We start from the raw sequence: 20,942 nt of genomic DNA, 5'->3' as shown, positions 1-20,942 counted from the left end.
GTCATAAAAATCTGGCGTAAATCGTGTGGAGGATCGATGAGAATGTTCGTGTGAGTTGCACAACGTGTCACATGGTGTGGTGAGGAGCGTGGAGCGTGGATGATGGCGGGTGTCGGCAGCAGGGCCCGGTAGTGGCGCGCGTGCGCGGATCGATCGCGCGGCATCGACCGACGCAGCGCGTAGGCTCGGCGCGCGACCGGCGCGGCGCGGGCTCGGCGCGCTCTCAGTCGCGCGCGGTCACGGCGTGCGAGCGCGCGCATCTAGACACGTGCATGGCGCGCCGATCCGCATGCCTCGCGCCCTCGGGGAATGGCTTCGTCCGAGGCAGATGCGACTACCGCGTCGATCCTTGAAGTCGAAGTCGAAGATGACTGCCTCAGTGTTCGAAAATGGTGGTGTTTTCTGCTCTCGTCGATATTCACGTTCCTCGCGGGGTTGCTCATCGTGGTGCTATGGCGGGCCTGTGCGTTCGTCTGCTGCCGGAAGGAGCCGGAGCTGGCCCCGAACGATCCGAAGCAGAAGGAGCAGAAGGCGGCGCGGCAGGGCAAGCAGGAGTTCGAGGGCACCTTCATGACCGAGGCCAAGGATTGGGCCGGCGAGCTCATCTCCGGGCAGACCACCACCGGACGAATACTGGTAAGTCTATCTCTCCGTTATCCTGGGCTACGTCTCGTCACCTCCACATTCGCGCATATGAGTCCTTTAAAACGACATCCATAAATAAATAAACCCAGTTCCGCGCCCTAGTTTCGGAGGTTTCCGTTAGCGGGACCGCGGCGGACCTTGTCGATTTTCACAGCCTATCTATCAATTAAAGATGCCCTAGTTCCGAAAAATGAGGGTTGGAGGCATTAAATGGTTAGGTTAGGCTTCATACAGATGGCAGCTCTCGCCATGGGAGTCAATGTCTCGATTAACCACATAACTATGTACTTACCTATATCAGATATCGCGGTATCGAACTTTCCACTTAATGTCATGCAAAATTGAGTTCAATTTGTGGTGCGTTAGGGTGTTGATCAGATAACGAAGGGGTAATTTTCGGAGGATATCCAATAATGATTACCTAACCAAGGCCGGGTAAACATGACGTCAGAGGGTAACTTGACCCAACAACAAGCACAGGTTTGCCAATTTCCTTGCTTTTTGCCATCCATCAGTTATGAAGGCACAGGGCCGTCCGTAGTGGTATATTCTCATTCACACATATTCGTTCCGACCCCCACGCTTGAATTTATTTTCTTCAGCAGTTTGTAAAACGTGGGTAGTATGAATCACATTATATCAAATTATTACGAGGGTACGTTACATTACAGGTCATTATAGTTCGTTTTTTTAGCATTAGAAATAAGGTAAACAATCTTGATGTGTTTTTTAATTGAAAAACACATTTTAAAAATAACTTACGGCAAATATATAACAATTATGAATCTACTTAATACGATCATTTATATTCTTCTGCTTTCATAAGTAATCGCTTTTAATTTTTAAAAAGCGTTTTTCAATTAAAAGACCTGTTAAGATCGTTTACCTTCTTGTAAGTTCTTTCTAATGCTAAAAAAAACGAACTATAGTTCGATACACCAAATCTGTATCATATCAACAAATGAAATAATTAGATATTTTGGATGTGGATATGAATTGAATGAAAAATGAAATAACTAGATATTTTAGATGTAGGTATGCATTGAATGAAAAGTTAATTAAGACACCTTTAATAAATTCCAAATATATCTTGTTATTCCTACTGCGACAACATTTATTTAATAATAAACCGTATGTTATTATTCCTTGTAAGAAATCAAGCCCTAGGTATGTACAATAATAATGTAAATTATGTAACAAACAACACAAAATATTATAACAAAGAACAACCAGAATTATCTTACTACTTTACAAAACTAAATTTTATTAAACTTAAACTAATAAGTCTAAATTAGTTGAAAATTTACTACGATGAATGCTTGGGTTTACGGTCGATTATTATTGAATATTTATTTCAAAATTGGTACCTACGTCGGGGCAAGTTGATAACCTCTTTTATCGTAAAAAATGTTGTTGTTAAATATGTAGCTGCTATTAGTCTATCACAGTTCACAAGGACAGTAATATTTATCATTTTACTTTTATTTATAAACACAAATTGCAATATTGTCACTACCAAGGTCATAGATACGTAGGGTTAGGTACCTACCCAATATCATAATATATCTGGGAGGCCGAGCTTTGCTTGGAAAACAAATAAAAACTCAAAAAATTCGCGTTTTCCCAGAGATAAGACCTAGTTAGATTGATTTATCGCCCCCGAGAACCCATATACAGCAAATTTCATCGAAATCGTTAGAGCCGTGTCTGAGATCCCCGAAATATACAGGGTGATTCAGGAGACGTGAGCAGGACTAACACAGCGCATTTCGTAAATTATAAGCAACTGTTTCGTATCAGTATTTGTGAGATTAACGTTAATTTTCTAGTCGTGTTGAAAAAAAAAGTTATTAATTTATTTACGACATGCATGGTCACCCTAAAATTACAATACTAAACTACCGATACTCTGTGTCAAATTTAATGTCATCACTGTCATCACGGTCTGGTTACTTTTGAAAACTCCTATCTCACTCAAGTTTGACAGTTATTTTCTTCGTAATCAAAGCGCTGTCATTACGGTTAAAGAGGTTTTATGTTTAGTGATTAGGTCTTGTAGGGTGACCATGATTGTAGAGAATTAAACTAGCCCTGACCAAAAAGTTAAAAAATAGGAAAAAGTGTGGTTGTTTCGCCTAAATACGACGGTGATCGATCAATTATCAGTTACTGAGTGTGCAGGATTAGTCCTGCTCACGTCTCATGAATCACCCTGTATACGAGTATATATGAATAATTGAATAAACAAGAATTGCTCGTTTAAATGTATTTGATTAGCAATATGTACAATTATTAAATAGTGACGGCTAAGGTAGCCAAATATATCGAAACACACCCTTATTTATTTGCTAACAAAGGTGTTACGATTTTAATATATATAAATGTTACGATATATTTAGCCACTTTGGCCGTCAGTATATACACGGTGTAACATGAGTAAACCGAATAATTTTAACAGCGTATTCCGGATCATATTTAGAGACAAAAATGTCCTAAGTATAAACTTTTTTGATATTCGCCTAGTTTCAGAGATATTATTAATTTTAAAAAAAAACAAGTTTTTATGGTAACATAGTGTAAAAGGCCTTTTTGATGGTGATGTTGGTGCTATGGGACGTAGTTTAAATATCCTTATTGATAGATGTCAAAAAGTGACAAGTAACACTTTGCAAAAAGTAGGTTCTACGAAAAAAAATGTAAAAATCAATTTAAAGTGACAAGTTTACCAATAACATTATTTTTTTATGTACAAATACATTTAAAAAAATTTAAAAAAACAAAACAAAAAAATTTTTTTTTTTGGCGAGTTTGACCTAAACTCATATTACATTTTTTACTTCTTTTGACCTCAGAAATGCGTGGTTAAAATTATTCGGTTTCCTCATGTTACACCGTGTATTTGATGCTGACCATAGAGTATAGGTAGGTAAGTCCATAAAGTACCTATTGATCTTAGCCAATTCGAAATGTATCCCATACTAAAAGTTGTATCTACGAGTATATTTTCGCGCGATTTTCTTGTATACAGGATGGCCAAAAAACAAGTGCATTCCCGTTGCCAGGAAGGTTTTGGGATTATACTGAGCAACTTTTACTACAGAACCAACCCCGAAATAGCAAAAAAAAATTTAGCCTTCCATAAAAAAAACCAGCCAAAATGTACGAAACAGTAAAATTTTTTTTCGCGATTTCAGTGTCCGTCCCATAGTAAAAGTGGCTCAGTGTAATCCTAAAATCTCCCTGGCAACGGGAATACACTAATTTTTTGACCATCCTGTATATGTAATATAACTAACTACCTACTTTACAAATTTGAGTTGAGAGCCATTGAGAGAAACCAAATATTATCGAAAAATGAACTCCATTTCCCTTCGCCATAGCCTACATTCGGCTATTAGCCGTTAATCCTAACCTTAATAACTTAATTGCGTGCGAGACATAAGACGTCCACTGCTGAACATAGGCCTCCCCCTTCACACACACACACACACAATTCACAGATTATCTAACCTTTACATTTCTTCTCCTCTTCCAGTGCCATCTCCTACCGGAGGTCGGCTATCATGAGGGCTATACGAACTTTAGACACAGCTGCGCGGAAAAATGAGCGTGTGCTCTGCTTGAACCATGTTCGGAGATTTTTGAGCCATGAGTTACGTCTTCGTCCGGATGATCTTTTCCCTTGGATCTTTCCTTGTATAATGAGTTGAAGGAGTTCATACTTCTCGTTTCGCATGATATAACCAAGGTACTGTAGCTTGCGTTTTTTGACGGTCTTTAAAACCTTGACCTCTTTATTTACTAACTGCAGGACTCTTTCGTTAACTATTCTATCCGTCCACGATATTTTCAGGATTCTTCCTTACATTTACAATTTACCAACCTACCCATGACGCCTTAAATATCTGGGAGACCGAAATTTCATCGAAATCGTTAGAGCCGTTTCAGAGTTCCCCGAAATATATAAGTACAAGAATTGCTCATTTAAACGTATAAGATTATAGAATTTATACAAACTCCCTACCCGAACTTTAACGGAATCAATAGAAGCCTGCAATATGAAACCATTTATTATTTAGACATAATAAAGTGTTCCGGGCGGGTTCTGCAATAAACCTATTGTATTCCAGCTAGAATTGTTAGGTTAAGTAGAACACGAATCTACTAACAAATTAGATTCCGAGAGAGTAGGTACTTTAGGTGGAGATTTTATTGGGTTCAGCTGAATATTAGATAGGCACCTAGGTATATTTGAAAGCTACACACTATACCATCACGCTCCGCGATTGTTGACCCATTTAGAGTCTCAGCTAAATTGGTTGTTCAATGCTTACGCTATAGAATTTCCAATTTAGCAAGAACCCTAAATGGCGTAACAATCCCGCGTAGTGACTGTACCTTGTTAACTACTACCTTTATTCTGATTGTACTTGCAGTTTGTGAATTTGATCTGCACGGATATGATGGTGATTTTTGTCTACGTGACAGCGTGATAAAACGCTGGTATCCGTCACTTTCTATCCCGCGGGGCGCAAAGTTATAAAGCGACAGTTATTTTATCACGTGGATAAAGCCATGAATACGCCTGCTAGATAAATTTTGGATATAATCTGTCAGTGTAAAGAGTGACGGTTACTTAACCAGGAACCAACTCTTAATCAGCCTGAATGGAGAAGCACCTTCGCAGAATAAATGCTACTTCTTATATGCATTGTGTTGTTATTTTCTATGAGAACGCCTTTAGCTACTTTTGCAATTTTTAAAAATTGACCAGACGACTGACAAAAGCTGATCCAACGTTTCAGAATGCAATTTTCAAGAGGCACGTTTTCCTTTTCTTTAATTCAATGCCTGTTATGATTTCTTCACGTGCCAGCGAGAAGCTATGTTCTTGAACTAGCACGCCGCAACTGGGTCACGGACGATCCGATTGCTGGCAGATCGAAGCGTGCTAGGGATTCACTTCGAAGGTGTTCTATGGCTTTTACTACTTGCAGTTTGCATTGATAAATATCAAGAGTTGTTGACACTTCTTAGATCGGAATAATGTCGATAATAATGACCACTTTTGCGATAATTGTAAAGAATGCATAGCTAAATTTGGAGTGATATTATCATAGCAGGGAAAATAAATTGAAGGAGAGGGGGGGGGGGGGGGAAAGACTAAGAAAAAGTTACATGAGCTAAGTAAAGGAGCAAGTGTCGTGTCGTGCCAAGACGCTAAAGGGCTGGCTTCGGATCGACCAAGGTGGAGACAACTTCACTACGCTGCACCGACAAGAGCCCAGCTATTACATTGAAAGATGATGATTGCCGGTCAATGGCCAGTGGAGAAAGATCCAGGCGCCAGCCGCTATAGCTGAAGACGACGGTTTCTATCCGGTCTAGACCACTGGAGGGCTTGGTCACTTTCTTCTTTAGTATAATGTGATATATACACCGTGTTTTTTTTGATTTCCGTTAATTTCAAGGGTGCATTCCTGAGCTTAAATTAAGTATCTTTCTCAAAGATACCGATGTTCTAATTAACTCCATTTCGGAGGTAATCAATAATTTATTTTTTGGCTATAAGGCCTCTACAAGCGTGTACACTTGCCTTAGGGCTGGTTTACATATTGGTTAGTGTTAAGAATGAGTTCATACATTTGCTATTAAACTTAAGTAAAATCTCGGTCGATCGATGTTCGAAATGACATTGATATGTCACAGTTTTGAATTGTTTGGTTGAGTTAAATGTAATGCCCGTGTTACAACAACGCTATATGCTACATTTAATTACTTTTTAAACTTCATTTTTTCTTTAAAAAAAAGCAAAAAAAATATTTTTTTTTTGAAAATTAACTATGCCAATTAGTTCACTTAAACGTTCTTAACCATACCCCGAAGTTAACGGAATTCAATAAAAACACGGTGTATACATCTGAGTTTATAATGATGATAAATCTTTCAAAAATTGGGCAGATTATATTAGATTTTTTGCGACTTACCCAAATCTACAATTTTCTGGCATCATAATATAAGCTCAAACCCTCGCCTAGGAAAAACGAGCGAAGCTTGTTTATGACGATAGAATATCGTAGCTCGTTAACGCCAAGGGTAATAAAATAGCACTTCATTAATAAAGGATTTTATCTCGATCCCACAATAGCCGTTAATAGACCGTATAAAGTTCCGCATCTTAAAATTGCAAACGTTGTAAATGCGCAATATATTATGCGGTGCACAAATATACGCAAATATATGGATGCGTATTTTGCATACAAGTAAACTTCTGTGTGGATAGGTCAATGTGATGCTTCTAAAACAATTGCTTATGGTAACATTCAATTTCTAACCGCAGCTGCACTACCAGTACTGAACGCGTCGCTGTCATTGTCAATTTCCATAGTAAAATTGACAGTAGTGCAGTGCAGCTGTCGTTGGAAATGGAATGTTACCCTTATTGTGATGGTTATTCGAAGTTTTACATTCGTAATCGGACTTGTGTATCTAATATATAATATATTCTGTAATATATACATATAATTGTATGTAATATATAATATTTTTTTATAATCACGTCAATCATAATGTATTGAGCGAGTCGGAGTAATAAAACCATTTTTTCTTGAATGAGAGTGTCTTAAATTAGACAAGCTGGTGAAAATTGAGTTCTATGGCGCTCCGCCACTACTATTTACGTAATTTATTCAACACTGTCTACAGTAATTTGAAGCAACCCCATGTATCTTGTAAACTGAAGGCCATTTCACACATACTGTGTCTATTTGCTCCCCTTGTTGTATAAACACCTTACACTTCCATAAACACCGTATGTCATCTAGTACATATTTTTTAATTGTTCCACTGAGAATTGCGTGACTACAGCTCCTAGCTAAAAACGACAAAATTATATTTGCCGATGTCAGACATAGAATTAATGCGGTCGCCGTTGTAGTGTCAAACTTTTGCCCCAGAGGGTATCTTGGGTTAATGTTCTTATATATAAACGAAATACCTAACAGAATATGGTATTAACCACAATAGTAATTTGTTTTACAAGGGGGCAAAATTGTTGTTTAACCTCTCGTGCTAATATCGATACCCGAGCAAGTGAAACATTCCAAAATTGGACCATGAGCGTAGTGAGTGGTTCTAAAAGTGGATTCTTGAGCGTAGCGAGGGTTTCAATGCGCGAGGGTCAAAAAAATATTGCCACTGAGTGAAACACAAAATTTTTCACCACACCAAGGAAAATACTAACTCTAAAATATCGGACAGAATCAATTCATAATGAATGTTTATTAAATATTTATCATTCAAAAACATAGGCATATATTTTGTTATAAGGACTGTATCGTTTATTATAAATACAGATAAAACCTGGTCTAACTGTTGACGTGTGTATTATTTTGTATTACTATGTTCTTAAGGTATAATCTGGGGGTATTTTTAAGACATATCTGATATAAGAATGTTTTACATTTATTTTATTTTAGGGACTTTATGATGATTTTAATACCTTCTAGCAAATGTAATTCGGACAAGCCTATCGAGCTTAATTTGAGACTATTTCACCGATTCCTTAGTACGATTTAAAGAAACAAAAGGTTAATATGCTGCCAAAATATGCCATCTAAGTGTCCTTTTCATGATTGCTCAATTGAACATCCACAGAATAAATGTGGTGTATTTTATCTTTACATGAAAACGACTTTTTATGCAACATTTTGGATTCCCGTCAATTTCTGACGCCAGGGAAATGACGGAAACAGCTAAAAGAATCTACCGAAATCCAAAGCCTAACGGACATTCATGGCGTTGAACCATGGCTAGAACTGGGGGCCTAGCCAAAACGCATTTCGAAAAAAGATATCGCTAACGAATCGATAAAAAATGTATGGGAATGACAGGTACCGTAGATGAGTTTGTCGAAAAATATTAACGAATACAAAAATGTTAGCCAAGTTGCAATGTTGTAACGAAACGCAAAACTTTCGTTACTGGAATTCGATATCTGTCATACATTGCCTAGCCGAGTGACACTTTTGACATGCGAAATCGAATCGTTATCGCCTCCTAGGTGTCGATACGTAGCGAGAGCTATCCCCTTGCAGATAACTTATCGAAGCACAAGAAAATGCCGTATAATAGTGTTTGTAAATTAGAATTTGTAGTAAAAAGCATACTTTAACATTATTGTGGGCGGCGAACAACGCGGAAGTCTCGCTTAGACGCAGGCGCCGTCTGAAAAATCGCTTATTGAAACTGCTTAGGAAAGGACTGCCCTTAGCTGGTGGCTGGTGACTTTATGCTACGGGGTCAGATCAAAGGATAGTGGGCCGTACGCAGCATTTCACCCAAAGGATCCAATGTGACCGAGGCGCTGAATATCTACCTATCTATATTGACAGTGTCATGGAAAAATGGATTATGCACCCACAAATGCAACACGACACAACGTCCCTACAAAGGTAAGAGTGAGCCAATAACTTATCCCCACATACCTAATAAGTATATAAAATATGTAATTGATGCTAAAATAACTTCTTATGTGTTCCTGTTACGTCTTCAAATATAAACCGATGAACGGTGTAGATTAAATTTGGTACCCATATGCACACAGGCAAGCACTTGTTTCTCAATAGGAAAGTGAATTGAATGTGTAAAGGCAAAGGTATATAGGTAAAGGCTTTACAAATATAGATAAAGACTCGGGAACAAATGTTCTTCACACAAATAAATGCCCTTCCCGGGAAGCAAAACCATAACCTACATAGGCAAGGTCACTAACGACTAGCAATATTGTAGTGTCATCCCATTTTCTTAAATTGATTTGAAAGAGACGAGACTACAGTGTTGTAACTTTTTGATTTCTAAAATTTCTTGTCGAACTGTACAGTAAGCTAAAGAAGACTTGTGTTGTGGGTACTTAGGGTACTTAGATAACTATATATAGATGGTCAAACCAATTTGTCACTCAGTAAGAACCAGGAAAACTATACTCATACTTTTGGGTGCTAGTACTAGTATATGACAAAGCTAGTATGATTTGAAATGAGACAGTCCTTTGACAAACTATACTTAAATACATAGACAACACCCATGACTCAGGTACAAAATATCTGTGCTCATTACACAAACAAATTTCCTTACCGGGGATTCAAACTCAGGATTAATATCAGATTAACCGGCAGGGTCACTAGTCACTACCCACTAGGCCAGACCGGCTGTTGTTATGCATATAAATTATCAACCATATTAATGAAACTTTTTCATATTATCAAACATATTGTATATGACTTCTTTTGGCAGGCGCAGGTACAGTCAGCTGCAGAGAAATGGTACCACTCCTGCATACAAACTTCTATGTAGCGGTGGTACCTTTTCTCTGCAGCTGACTGTACCTACACACTATATAAAAATATATGTACTTACACAAAATATTTAGTTTTTTTTGTCATATGACTGGTAGAGAATAGATAAATATTATACCCAAATGTTACAGAGTTTTTTGAAAAACTAAGCATTCATTTTGTTTCAGGTGACTTGGATATTCATTGCAGCCTTGACATATTTATGGTGCTCCAAAGCCAGGGTCAAGGGAAGAAACTATGACACATGTACAACCACAAAAATATATTGAGTGTTGTTTTACTATTTTAAAACACTACATAATATATGTACAAACAAGAAAAGAATGCTTGGCTACTGATTTCATGCTGCCGGCAAAAAATACCTGCTGTATCTTACATTAATAGATTTCCAATAAAATAAATTAACTTTTTAACCCAATCATTGTTTCATTTATTTATGGTGGTTACCACCTTAACCTTTGGTATGCTTAGGAGCAGATCTGCTCCCATGTACTTACCTATATTCAACTTTTTTGACGACCGGTCTGACCTAGTGGGTAGTGACCCTGCCTGCTAAGCCGATGGTCCTGGGTTCGAATCCCAGTAAGGGCATTTATTTGTGTGGTGAACACTAATATTTGTTCCTGAGTCATGGGTGTTTTCTATGTATATAAGTATGTATTTATCTATATAAGTATGTGTCGTTGCCTAGCACCCATAGTACAAGCTTTGCTTAGTTTGGGGCTAGGTTGATCTGTGTAAGATGTCCCCAATATTTATTTATTTATTTTATTTTATTTAATTATGATTGATATATAAATTACAAATTGTTGACAGGAGCATACAAAAGGTTAAATATGAATAGCCAGGAGCTTAGCGGGTGAGATTCCCTTCCCAAATTTCCATTCAAAGCAAAGATGGTAGGTAATTAAAAAATAATATTAAGTAATAATATGATTTATTAGTTTTGGTTTCACAGGCAGCTTTTATCTTATCTAATGCATAACATCTATGTATTCAATGTTCGCTTGACTTTTGTTAATTTCGAAAATGTTTGAAGTCTATGAAGTAAATGAGTTCACTGAGGTTACACTGATTCGGGCAAACCTGTTCACAATTTCACTTCACGGTTTGAATCATTACTAACACTTAAAGTATTGTCTCTTCTGGTCAAGTAAGCCAGCAGTGCACGTCCTTAGCACTGGTAACTGCCATGAAGGCGTCATTGCAGCGGCAGCTTTGACTGTTCGTGCTAACTTGGCGAGGACTTCTCAGCGTGGAAGAAGAGCCCGCGGAGCCCGCTCTTGCCCGCTCTGGCTGCGCCGCCGCCTTGATTGGGGCTGCGGTGACGACGGCTGTCTGAAACTGTTAAACTTAGGTCAAAATTATATGCAATTAACAACGCACTCTTCAAATATTACACTATATAGAGTTATTTTATCACGAAATTGTAATTAACTAAGTTAAACAAATGCCAAAATATTTCATTTGCTTACCGATAAAACAATTATTTTCTCCAAAATTAGATTCGCTGTTCACTTGACACTCTTGACAGCTGACAGATGACGTTTCTTGACGGTTTTGAACGAGAACCACAGACTAAAATTAATTTTTATCGACTTGGCCCGTCGAATATGCGATAACTAAAAAGATTGCCTCTTGGCTAGGTTATTATAAACATTATCGACCAGTCGCTCGCGAACGTAGAGATCGAATCGATACGGAGCGAATGTAATTTGGCTACGGGCCCAGGTCGATAGAAACGCTCCATGATGGTTATATTGTATACCAAAGTCGGGGTTGTCGTAAGTAACATGCCATATTTTCAAAAAGGCCACCAAGCACAGATCCAAAACTTTTTTTCCAACTAAAAGAAATGATTAGACTATGCCCAGATGTTTCGCTTTACGAATCATATGTAATTGCTGTTTACATAGTACGATTTTTTTTGTGTAATACTTATCTTGTTCGCAAACCGTAAATTTTCTTGTAGTATTTGTCCGAAATCGTTGTAGTTACTCGGGAGGATTGGGTAAATATTGTCCAAACCATATGCTTTACGTGATCTCCCAGGACGAAATGTTACTTATTATTAAAGCACTAATTAAATTATATGTGTAATTTTTTAATAAAAACATAATACCAGAAAAAACGGCTAAGTAAAGTTGTATTTATAATAAACGATACAGTCCTTATATTATATATGTAACAAACTATTCGTTTACATTGAACAAGTAAAGTTACTGATAACTAATTTTAAACAGCTGACAATGTTCCCGCCGCGTTGTCGCAATTGTCATCATTTTCTTTTCATTTAGGAAAATGCCTTGCAGTGCTATAAAATAGGGATGTTGTCGACTGCAAACGTAAGTTTGTTCTGGTTCGGCGCTATATTTGCTGTGTGGCGTGTTTACCACACATACCCTAGCTTTTAATTACTTAACCGGTACTAGCACTAAAAGGCGTCAGAATCAAGCGATAGTAGACCCTTTTGCCATGAACTTAGAGTGCAGTTTATATTTACCGTAGCTAACTTGTAAATTACACAATTAAAATACAACAAATACAAACAAACAAACAATTAACCTTCAAATCAAGAGTGAACAGGCACCTTCTGGGCGAGCTCGCTCCATCGTAGGCCACGTCTACGCCTCGGCTAGTCTGTGGCCATGAGTAAACCCATGCATAATAAAAAAAAAAAAAAAAAAATTATACAGTTGATGTATTTACATATAACATAACACGACCACTCTGGCCTAGTGGGTATGAACCCTGCCTATGAAGCCGATGGTCCCGGGTTCGAATCCTGGTAAGGGCATTTATTTGTATGATGATACAGATATTTGTTCCTGAGTCATGGTTGTTTTCTATGTATTTAAGTATTTATATATTATATATATCGTTGTCTGAGTACCCACAACACAAGCCTTTTTGAGCTTACCGTGGGGCTTAGTCAATTTGTGTAAAAAATGTCCTATAATATTTATTTATTTATTTTATGAATAAAGTTATTAGCAGAGCTCGGATAGGGTGAACTATTTGCCTTATAATTTGACATGTCTTATGTCATATATAAGGCAAATAGCTCACCCTATCCGAGCTCTGGTTATTAGACAACATTAGGGCCAGTAACTATGGTATGCAACATTACTTGTTTTTTCACGAATTTACCATTATATATTTTCGCAACCCGACAAAATAGACACATAAATTCACCAATCAAATTTCTGCCGACAGCTGATCCAATATCTGATGCCATTGATACTTTATTAAAATATAAAATGTTGCCTGTTCAACATGTTACCAGCAAACTTGATGTATTTGTATATCGTATGAGTGCTTGTATGTTATGTACCTAACTTATGTATTAACCTGACCATGATATTGCTAGGGCTACGGTATATTTGCACATTTAGGTAGGTATACATTATTATACGAATATTTAACGTGTTTGCAAAAAACACGTCGAAAAATAGGTATAAGTGACAACTATCAGGTGGGTACTTTGATATTGTTTTGTCTTCTTTTTTTACGTCGACTGAAGGTCTAGTTTCATCAAAACAGAAATCTAATAAAAACCGAAATTCTACGGAATACAGTGGGCAAGCTCACTTAAAACGGGCTTAAGTAGTTGACACACGTAAATAATTACATGTTAGGTACAGTCAAGGAATTTAAATTCCGACCCATTTCGTACTTTGTCACAGTGACAACCGTATGAGGTCTCTAGCGGCTTTCATATTGATTGTCACTGTGACAAAGTACGAAATGGGTCGGAATTTAAATTCCTTGACTGTACGTACTGGTAAAAGTGTTCTTACTACAAAACCACAACTGAACAACTAATATGCACGTACAGACCTATATGTACAAGGTATAAAGATCCTGAAAAACAATAAATAAAAATAAATAAGTAGTTTATTGTATCCATAATACATTACTGCAGTAAGGATAGTCTACAGGTGTGGCCTCATTGGAATTTTATACCGCGCCGAGAAACGTGCCGCATTGCATGCATTGTGTTTCCCTACAAAATAAATAGAAAGAAGGAAATAAATATGTCGAGAACTTAGACATGCATAGAGCTCTTGGACTGACGTTTATTTTTCGTGTAAGCTTTATCGCATACCTACATACACAACCGCATACCTACGTACTACCATCTGCCTTTCGCGTCGGTACGTTTACTTGTGCATAGTAGGTTCTGCCATCTTGTGGGCTATATCGGAAGCTAAACGACACATTCACGCGGAATTCTGTGACAGGTTAGGGAGTACAATAACCGTGAGGTCTGTTCTAATTGTACAATCTAATCATATGTTAAACACGAGCTTATTCGCGCTTCAATGTTCTATTTGAGTTTATACGCTCAAAAAACTAGTTTTAAAAGTGGGTAGTATTTATTTTTATTTGCATTGCATATTTATGTACTCATTCAAAAGTAAATTACTGTATAGTTCGTTTTTTTAGCATTAGAAATAAGGTAAACAATCTTGATATGTCTTTTAATTGAAAAACACATTTTAAAAATAAGTTACGGCAAATATGTAACAATTATGAATGTCATACGATCTTTTATAGTCTTCTGCTTTCATAAGTAATAGTTATTGATTTTTTATAAGCGTTTTTCAATTAAAAGACATGTTAAGATCGCTTACCTTCTTTCAAGTTCTTTCTAATGCTAAAAAACTATAGAAAATGTTTCATTCAAATACTTTGAGGGCTCAAATGATACCTAATTGGCTAAATGATAATGAGAGTCATTGTTGAGAAATTCTGTATAATATCTACATTCTCTCTTAGATAATTTCAACCCGTTTCCAAATATAAATCCCTACAATGGAGTATGGAGTGCACTATTAGCCCATTATCTCACTAATGGCATTCTTTGTTTAAACGCATTATGCGCGGTATCCTGTCCTAATTCCTTATGAGACAAACTGCCATAGCGTTTCGACAAACTAAACAAATAAACTCCACAAATTCTAAGACAGGGGCTTAAGAACGCAGTAACATTGGTTTAAATTTGGACTATCGATAGTAAGGTAACTTAGGAAACGGGGTAGTTATGAAAATAATAAATATCTACTATAGGTACAACATCTAGCATTTTCTGCTACACAAACTGTACCTAATCAAAATGCCTTGTGTTGCAGTAGTTTCAAAGTTACCAAAATGCACCTTAGTGCTAAATGGATGTTGTTTACTATATTGACTGGCCGGTCACACAGTTTCAGATTTTCCATTTCACTTCCCTATTAAGGATTAAGATCATGTGGGTATTTATAAGGGTTCCTCCATATATGTCAACGCGGAATCGGCCCAATCCGATAGAAAAAAGGACATAAAGCTTTTTAAAGATATATCTGGGGAGACCCTAATACGAGTAATAAAATAAATACGAGTCTCAATATTTCTTAGGCCCACTTGCACCATTCCACTAACCCGGGGTTAACCGGTTAAACCTGCAGTTACCATGGTTACCAGTACATTTCACACTGGGTTGACGGTTAACCCTGGGTTAGTAGGATAGTGTAAGTGGGCCTTATTATCAGAAGGCCCATGAGATTGCACATTCCATTCCCCCAATCCTCTCCACAGACACCTTTCGACCTATAAACTTTAAAACTATCGACCTCCACATCATATTTATGAATTTGGCCAAAATAGCCGGGTCTGACCTTTCGAACTAGGTCCCGTTATTCCCAAACTGTCGCGCTGGCAACTATTCCGCCGGTGAATATTGGAATGAATAATATATTCAATATTTGGCCCATTAAGTTATTACTAATTCAATAGGCCAAATCAGCTATGATTATGAAACGTTAAAACAATTTGCAAATGTGAATTAAGCAGCACGAAAAAGCTTTTATAGAATAATTATTAATTAAGCATTACTATTTTTTTGAATATTGAAATAATATCTGTTAAACATATAGGTACCTACTTATGCGGGAAACATCTTTCAAAACCCCTTTGTCCACAAATAAACTACATAAATACACTTAATCCAAAATGTTCTAACATCGTGAACCGCGACAGAGTTCAAAGGGGTGACTTAAGAACTATAAAAGCCTAATTCATCGTGAACGTTTACGCAATTCTGTGATGTAATCTCCTAGCACTAAGTGTCAAAATTGTGTGTAGAAATGACAGACTTGAGTCCTTTAGAGGCTAAATACATGTAAGTATTCGGTAGCTATTCCTGTCAAACCAAAATTAGTGGAATAACTTGGTGCTGCCATTTGTCACTGTGGAAAATACCTTCACCAAAATAACTTTTTCTAGAGTCCGGAAATACTTGTAGGTGCATCCTGGTAGAGATTGTTGATGATTTCTCCTCAAAAAAAGAAGATATCTGTTAAACATTATACGTATATGCAGGTAGGTAGGTGTAAAAAAAATCACAGGGTAGAAGGTAATATTTTAATTTATTTAAATACAGTGAACTTAAAGTATACCTATACTTACCTAATTATTGTCTTTTACGTTTGGAAATACGGCTTTTCAACCGTATTTAAAAAAAAAAACCTCGCAAACCATAAATAAGCACACAAGAATTGAGTTACCGAATGGTACCTAATATTGGGATATTATTAATGATACCTAATTTAGGGTAAGGTAGGCCTTACCGACACTTATTCAATTTTTCTAAGGGCGGTATTAGATACCGAAGCCCTAATTCGTAGGCAAATTGCCCTGGCGGCCAAACTCGCAGGCTTTATTAGATTAATGGCGCCGCGGCAGCGAATAAAGATAATAAAGTTTGGCTTCAAATTATACGTCTTGACTTATTTTGCACCTGCAGATTTAATATAATTTTTCCTCGCACTTTTAATGGTGTGTGTTTTTAGAGTAGAGATATTTGTGTGTATACATTACGGACATTTGTACGTATACATGCGGTGACTGCTCTCTTAGTATTTTGGAAAATAAATAAAAATAGAGACTTCAATAACTGGAAAAAACAAATACATTTGTGTTATGTACCTACTTTTCTTCATAACTTATAGTGAGATCACTTATTTTGTGTCACGTTACGAACTTAATTTTCCAAGGTTTCATTACTTATTTAATTTTACTCTATAGCGATCTGCAGATATATGTCAATCGTTGGATGGAAATTAAATGAAAAACTCTTTCCGGCAACTAGTGGCCATAGATAAAATCACGAATAATAATTTAAAATAAATAATCATTGGTCAGAATGGGAGATACGTATTGTTGTTCAATTCCAACTACCTGGAGAGTTGAGGTGAATGATTTGATTATACTCGTACATACAGCTATATATAGTATTAATCGCAGTATTGAATGAACGAAAGTATGATGCGAATTAAACGCACGATATTAAGCAAGAAAAAAATTAAAAACCTTGAATAAACATCTTGCGGTTAGCGGTTCAATTAGCTATCGGTACGAAAAAAGAACACTATTTTCTAAATTTCTACAATGGAGTATTGTTGTGTGCGTGATTTCAACTCTAGTGCCCTTAGGGCTACTTGCACTATCCTAATAACCCTGGAGTTACCATGGTTACCAGTACGATTTGAAATTGGGTTAACGGTTTAACCGCTTTATCCTGGGTTAGTGGGATGGTACAAGTGACGCTTAATTACGCATCTCTATCATTGGACAAATTGCAATATTTATAAATCCCTTAAAATAGCAAGTATGAGTAGTTTCATGTGTCTACACGATGACAGCTGTCAGCGCCATCTTTAATTACCCGGTTCGTTGAAGCGTGTTCAGTGGTTTATAATTAACCCCGCACTGGAAAATAAACGACAGGTACATTTATATTAATAACAGTAAAGTATAATTTAATGAGTACCTATAGATGTAGTGCATAATTATTTCCCATCGTATTTTTACGGAACTTACGAACATGTCTTGCTATTTCAGCCAGTCTCGGTACAAAAAATAGTGAGGGTGACTGAAGTAGCATGACAAATACTAACGTTTCCGAGAAAATACAATGGAACCAATGGAAAACAATTATGCACTACTTACATTTGTATCTACAGTCCAGATGCAAATGTATCTACATAGACAGAATAATCCCAATTCACTAGTGTGACTCAAGGAATTATTGTGTCGGGTATATAAATCAGCTGCAGAGAAAATGTACCCCCTGCATAGAAATTTGTACCTACGCAAAGGAGCTAATAGTATTGTTGAGAGCGGTTTCGCACTACGTCCGATTCGAATCCGATCCGAACCCGTGAAAATATAGTCCGTATTAGCCGTAGAACTATTTATATGGTAAAAGTTACGCACCGCACGCGTTGAATGACGGAAAGAAATCGGATGACGGAGTTCGGATCTAGTCGGATCGGACGTAGTGCGAAACCGCTCTGACTGTACATGATTTTGAACACTTTGATTATTAAACTACTGCTGCCGATATAACTTTATTACGAGATATAAAATAAATGCGCTCTATTTGCCGAAATTTTTTTTGTACAGTCGACGTCAAAGAGAAATTTACAGCCAAAGTAACAAAAAAATGTTTACACGACCTAAATGCTATGACAATAAAGTCGTGTAAATAATTTTTTGTAACGTTAGTCGTAAAGATCTCTTTGACGTCGACTGTACATGATAGAAACGCAGACGTATTTGCGCAAATGACAAAGCAAGGTGTTCTCAGCATTACTTAATAAAATTTTGTAATCCTCCGAAATTCATAAAAAAAAATTATTTCTTTCATTTTATATCAGACACCAGGTATCTAACATATCCATAATTTTTGTCTACAAGACTATTAATAGGTAAAAAAAAGTTGCTTATTTCCAGACATCAAACCATCAACTGAGCTTATTTTAATAGATGTATTATCACGTAATTATCATTTCCGTACACTAGATACTAGCGCGTCGAGGCTCATTAGTTTTTATTTCAACTATAATGGCCGCGAACAGCACGGAGAAATGGGCGGGAACGACCCATTTTACTCTGAAAATGTTAAAAAATAAAATTAATAGGGAAACGTTTACCTATATTTAACACATTTATTTTTGTTAGTATCATAAAATGACTCATTCGTTACTTAAGGTAAAAGTACGCTCCACCGAACGCTCAATATCCGTCCGTATCACCGAATTTCTTCTATTTTAGGCTATAAGTCGATTATTTACAGCTGATATTTACTTGCGTATTTTTTTTCCACGAGTTAAATACCTATCCCTTCAACTATGCCTCAGAGTCGGCCAATTTGTCCCGCAGTTGGGACGTGGCAACTGATCGAAACGGATCGTTGCTCCCGATTGCCACTTTGTATGGGCAACCTTAAAGAAATCGGTAAGAAGTTGCGTATATTTCTTAAGGTCATAAAACCTTTTAAATTTATTTCTGTGTTTCAAAGTATGGTTTTTCAGTGTGACTACTTAATTAGTTTGTGTATTTTAGTAAATTTAATTAATTTAGTGCAGTCATATTATCAGAAATTAAGCTTAATGTGAGTTCGGTGATGAGTACACCGACAATTTGATTGGAAGGTATTATCGAACAGCGTCCGAAATCAGGGAAAGCGTATGTTTTTGAAATTATTTTTTTAATGGTTGATTACGAACTATTTAGATTAACTATGTACCTAATTTCACAAATAACTTAATGTATTTGTAATTTTATGAGCAATTGCCGAACAACAATAACCTATATAGATTATTATAAAACTGCGTTTGAAATGTTCATGTTTTACGACTTTTTGGCATCAAAATAAGGTTTTTGGCAAGACTATTATCAAATAATAATTTTAGATATTTTACGTCAGTATTAACAAGAACTTTATACATGTACGGTTTTGTAATGGATTCAAGTATTAAATTTAATGATAGATTTGTAGTTATACCACATTGATTACGATTAAAATACTATTTTCAAAATCCGTTCGCGAAATAGGTTCCACATATTTTCCATGTTTCGTTCACCGAACGGCCGTTCGGTGAATGGTACCCATGGTCTCTGCTACCGAACTCATGTTTGCGTTGGCCATGTTTCTATTCGACGTTCATGAGAATATCATCCTTATTACGATAACGGCTAGGTCGATATTTATATGTTTATTTTTTGTGACCATTATTTCAATGCCAGCGCTTTTCAAACTTTAGACATACTTATTGGACGCCTAATAATAGTCTTGGAATGTGGACAAAAAAACTGAATAAATTAATAAAAATAATGAAGCAGGATGTTCAAAAAATTTTTTTAGTTTCCTCTCGTCGTGGGCGATTGTGATTTTTTAAACTTTTATCTTTTGTTATGAAATTCCGGGGTTCACATACAGGGTGGCTAAAAATTAACTACATTCCCATTCCCAGGGAGGTTTTGGGATTATACTGAGCAACTTTTACTATGGGACCAACTCCGAAATCGTGAAAAAAAATTTACCCTTCCATAGAAAATGAACCAGCCAAAATTTATGAAACAGCCAAATTATTTTATACATATGCGTACATGTTTTATAATTGTTGCGTACCTTACTTAGTGACTTATTTTTCAAAAGAATTATTTCAATAAAAAAGACACGTCAAGATCGCTTACCATCTTTATAATGCTAAAAAACGAAGCATAGTAGGGATTTAATAGTGAACTACTTAAGTTTGAGCACCACTCAACACCATATTTTCATACAATTATTTCCTAGTTCGGTAATGCGGGCTCCCTATTCGGTATAATGTGCAAATCACGTTTCTTAGTTCGGTAAACGGTACAAACAAGGAAATTGGAAGAAATGACTTTAAAAATGTTTTTAATACACGTCCAATCATTTCAGTAATTTATAGGTATGTTTAAATGAGGACAAATTTATCTATGTTTCTATTTTAGTATTGAACATATTCGTAAGAAAATATCAGAACGAATAAAAAAATTAAACGTAAGTCTAGGGCTTAAGCATTCGGTGAAGCGTACATTTACCTTATCAACGTTTCTAGCGCTACAGATATAGCTTAATCTGTG

General features: G+C 36.5%; 1 protein-coding gene across 4 annotated transcripts in view; it reads left to right on the top strand.

The window, feature by feature from the left end:
* The first annotated feature begins 207 nt into the window (after window positions 1–207).
* LOC134664354 (calcium-activated potassium channel slowpoke) overlaps window positions 208–20,942 on the top strand; it is a 90,160-nt gene continuing 69,425 nt past the window's right edge. Inside the window, exon 1 of one of the 4 annotated variants that reach the window (XM_063520932.1) lies at window positions 208–636. In XM_063520932.1, coding sequence (XP_063377002.1) covers window positions 310–636 — 327 coding nt within the window. In that variant the 5' untranslated portion in view covers window positions 208–309. The remainder of the gene's footprint in view (window positions 637–20,942) is intronic. The other 3 variants (XM_063520929.1, XM_063520930.1, XM_063520931.1) reach the window with 3 other exon arrangements.

Source organism: Cydia fagiglandana, chromosome 5 (assembly GCF_963556715.1).
Source record: "Cydia fagiglandana chromosome 5, ilCydFagi1.1, whole genome shotgun sequence".
In the NCBI taxonomy this organism is placed as follows: domain Eukaryota; kingdom Metazoa; phylum Arthropoda; class Insecta; order Lepidoptera; family Tortricidae; genus Cydia; species Cydia fagiglandana.
The sequence above is the reverse complement of the archived record's forward strand: the minus strand, read 5'-3'. Positions and strand labels throughout refer to the sequence as shown.